At 39.1% G+C, this 3,551-nt stretch overlaps 1 protein-coding gene across 1 annotated transcript in view; it reads left to right on the forward strand.

The window, feature by feature from the left end:
* The window catches only part of LOC118741240 (E3 ubiquitin-protein ligase RNF123-like), a 26,300-nt gene that overhangs the window by 21,148 nt on the left and 1,601 nt on the right, over window positions 1-3,551 (forward strand). Inside the window, exons 4-16 of the mRNA XM_036473156.1 lie at window positions 9-494; window positions 551-820; window positions 890-972; window positions 1,027-1,226; window positions 1,292-1,607; window positions 1,679-1,742; window positions 1,805-1,958; window positions 2,047-2,235; window positions 2,301-2,414; window positions 2,563-2,689; window positions 2,758-2,920; window positions 2,982-3,342; window positions 3,400-3,533. Coding sequence (XP_036329049.1) covers window positions 9-494; window positions 551-820; window positions 890-972; window positions 1,027-1,226; window positions 1,292-1,607; window positions 1,679-1,742; window positions 1,805-1,958; window positions 2,047-2,235; window positions 2,301-2,414; window positions 2,563-2,689; window positions 2,758-2,920; window positions 2,982-3,342; window positions 3,400-3,533 — 2,661 coding nt within the window. The remainder of the gene's footprint in view (window positions 1-8; window positions 495-550; window positions 821-889; window positions 973-1,026; window positions 1,227-1,291; window positions 1,608-1,678; window positions 1,743-1,804; window positions 1,959-2,046; window positions 2,236-2,300; window positions 2,415-2,562; window positions 2,690-2,757; window positions 2,921-2,981; window positions 3,343-3,399; window positions 3,534-3,551) is intronic.

Below are 3,551 nucleotides of genomic sequence, written 5' to 3' on the forward strand. Positions count from 1 at the left end.
AATTTCAGGTATGGCGACAAATGGCAAATTGGTGATATTATCGGTATAAGCATAGATGTTGACAATGAAAATATTGAATATTTTCGCAATGGAAATTCGATGGGCGTCGCTTTCAGTAAATTGGAACGTGGGCCTGGAATTTCATTTTTTCCCGCCGTTTCACTTGGTTACAATCAGGGTATCCAAGTAAATTTTGGAAATATGCCATTTAAATATCCAGTTGAAGGATTTCTGCCAATTCAAGCCAAACCCATTGTACGTTTACAAAAAGCCGACCTGTTACTTAGTTATCTTGCGAATTTGGCTACTGTGTTGGGGCACAATTCAACTTGTAAGAAAAAGGATCATATCGAGGGAAAAATATCAACAAAGAAAACAGTTTATGTTGTCTTTGCCACACTGCTGATTGAGAAATTAGCACAAGTATTGTTCGACCCATACGTGATCGAGGACAAACTGTTACCGCATATTGTTAACTTGTGTACGATTGTCAAGTAAGTTACAACTTTTTTATGTGAAACAGTTGTATTAATTCCAATATTACTGAAAGGGAAACCGATAAGGAACCAGATATATTCCCGGGCACTCCTGAGAGCACTTTAGGGGCTCTACTCTCGCTTTTGTGGAATTATTTAGAAAATGAGGAGGTAAAATTTATAATGCGTAAGCTTGCGAATGCTTTGCTGTCGACCTATACTCACACACATGTTGGTCTGGATTACGAGAAGCAAAAAAGTGCCATAAACGTATTCACCTGCTTGTGTAGGCATATGCAAACGCGTAAAACGTATCTGGAATATAAGTTCTTCAAAAAACATTGGTAACACAAATTTCTTAGACATACGTAACTTTTTCTTCTTAAGTGAAATGGCTAATAAATGATTTCCAGTTTGGCTTTGCTAATGTATATACGGCCACCAGAATATAAGTTCATGCAGCAGCTGGTGCCCGACTCCATTGCATGGACGGAAGGTCAGATGTTAAAGAAATAGATAGTATTAAAGTAATCCACTTTTTATCTTACAGGTATTGGCGGCCCAAAGCAGAAATATCTTTCGCAAGTGGATAGAATTACCAAAGCAACCGAAAGTCTTTATAATGTGCAGAAAAATCTGTTAATACTACTTTTCACTAATACGGATGGAGACGAATTGACGCCGTCGAGTCGAAAAATATGTATATCCAAGTTGCGCCGCTACGTTATAGATCTTAGTATGGAGCAGAGAGTAAAGAAACAAAACATCATTCTATTTTGCCTGTAAATTGCATTATACTTCATTTTGCCCTACAGCCTTTCCATTCGTTCTTCCTTATGCAATCTAGCATAATGCATCCGATCGAGTCCACAGTGGCACTCTCATTTATTTGCATGCTCATAGATGCCACACGCACATTGTTCGAACGTGAATTGCCTGCAACACAAGCGGAAATCAAACCGGACTACTTCTTTGATGGCACTTTTGAATATCAACATTTCGATCGTGTAGGCGGTGTGTTGTCTCATTTACGAAAAGTACATCGTAACGATATAACAACATATTTGGGTGCGGAGCGTACGCAAGTGTTGCTACAAGAAGATCGTGCCGTGATGCGAGTTGGAGAGTTGGGTGAGTTGATGGTAACAAAATGTAGGTGGATGCAGGTGCATTGAATCTGAAATTTTTTTTTCTCTTTCAAGTTGATCCCAGCATGTTTTTAACAACAACAAACCTTAACAATATTGCGGTTGTTGGTCCGCAAGGGTGGGTAGAATTCTTTTTTGTCTATGCTTATTGTTTGTAATATAGCACGATCTCCCTTGCAGCCCCTCTGCAACTTTTACACATTTCTTTAATCCACGTTTGAATCCATTGCCAGAAGCTTTGCCGGGTAATTGTGATGCAGAGAGTTCGCTATCAGAGTTATTTGATATTTGTGTGCTCTACTATTATTCGCTGGGACATAAGTACACTGTAAAGGTGCTGGGCATTATGAGAATTTTTTCCCTTTCCAAGCTAAATTCATATTACTTTATATACTTCACACTTTACTTATTGTCTTAAATAGATTTCATCAGTACGAGATGAAATAGCTGCCCTAAATGAAGTTCTGCGCGAAACCAAATTCTATCGCGAAGACGTTGAACGCAAGCTGAAGGTGTTGGAAGAACATGCGAGCGTTTGTATGAATGAAAATCATTGTAATATTGTTACGGATTTAAAACAGAAATTTAGTCAACGCGAAAATGTCTTTGCAGTAAATATACATAAGTGTATATTAAATGTTTGTAATAAAAAATAATTTGCTTAATTCTTTTACAGAAACGTTCTATTGAGTTGGCGCGCAAGCAGGCGTGGTATCGCGCTGTAGCGCTGGGGAAACATCGTCGTATGACCATTGTGTGGTTTCTGGAAAGAACTCTGCGTACTTTGGATGTAAAAAAAATAGTCTTAAGTTGAATATTTGACTTTGCAGGAGTATTTTGATTACATACATTCACCCTTAAGCTTTCCTAAAATCGCCGTGCATTGCTTAATATTTGAATTGCATATCCTCTAACAATTCCTTGTTTCTCTTCTATAGGCGTGCTCACAATTGGGGCCATTGTTCTCATTTGTACCTGAAGTGTATATAAATATACTACCCATTTTACTGGATACAGTTATGGATTTTAGTCATCATGATCTGCATGTGCAGTTTGAACTAAGTGGTACTTTATACACCCCTGTTTAAATGGATCTTTAAAAATTATACTGTTAATTTATATTTAATTTTCAGATGCCGAATGTGCTGTCAATGCGTCAGCTGAATTTCTAGGCTTACATTCCGCTGATCCACGCATCATCTTGGCTTCATGCAAGGATTCGTTACTGCAGGCTCTTGGCACGTTGACCTGTCATAAAACTGGTGTTCGTGCTCTGGAACAGTCACCAAAGAAAAGGTTCTGCGAATGCAAAATTTCTTCATTAGCTTTAATAATTTCTTCCCCAAACTCTTCACAGCCAAAATGCGCTGGTCAAATCGCTCTTGCGTCCCTATGAAAATCGCGCTTGGGGTCAAAGTAATTGGTTGCTTTTGCGTTTTTGGCTTGGTGATGGCTTTGGCTATCGCGATTCCCGACAGCCCAGCATCTGGCAAGGCGGTAATCAGCCTGTACAAATAGGACTTTGTCGTAGTCGTGCCAAAAATGAGACGCATACCGGTCTACTACATCACATTGCGCCTGCAAATGCTTCGAGACATTTTCAGAAATTAATTGGACAGAAGTTGGCCGAAGATGAGCCACTCGCGACGGCTTTTCTCAATTCGGTGCTGAGTCAGTTGAATTGGGCATTTTCGGAGTTTATACTGCTCTTGCAGGAGGTAGGTATCAAATGTAGTTCCACTTATGTAAGTTATATGTTTACTGTTATCCATCAGATACAAAATACTGCACACCGCCAAGAGAATGCCGTTTTCGAGCCAAAACAGCTAAAAATTTGTTCTATGTGTTTCGAGCTGACTGTCTCATTAATGCGTTGCTTAGAAATGATTATCACAATTGCGCCGGAAATATTTCAGGAACCTACACG

The sequence above is a fragment of the Rhagoletis pomonella genome, unplaced genomic scaffold (genome assembly GCF_013731165.1).
Source record: "Rhagoletis pomonella isolate Grant_MI unplaced genomic scaffold, Rhpom_1.0 Rhpom_scaffold_00001, whole genome shotgun sequence".
NCBI classification, from domain to species: Eukaryota; Metazoa; Arthropoda; class Insecta; order Diptera; family Tephritidae; genus Rhagoletis; species Rhagoletis pomonella.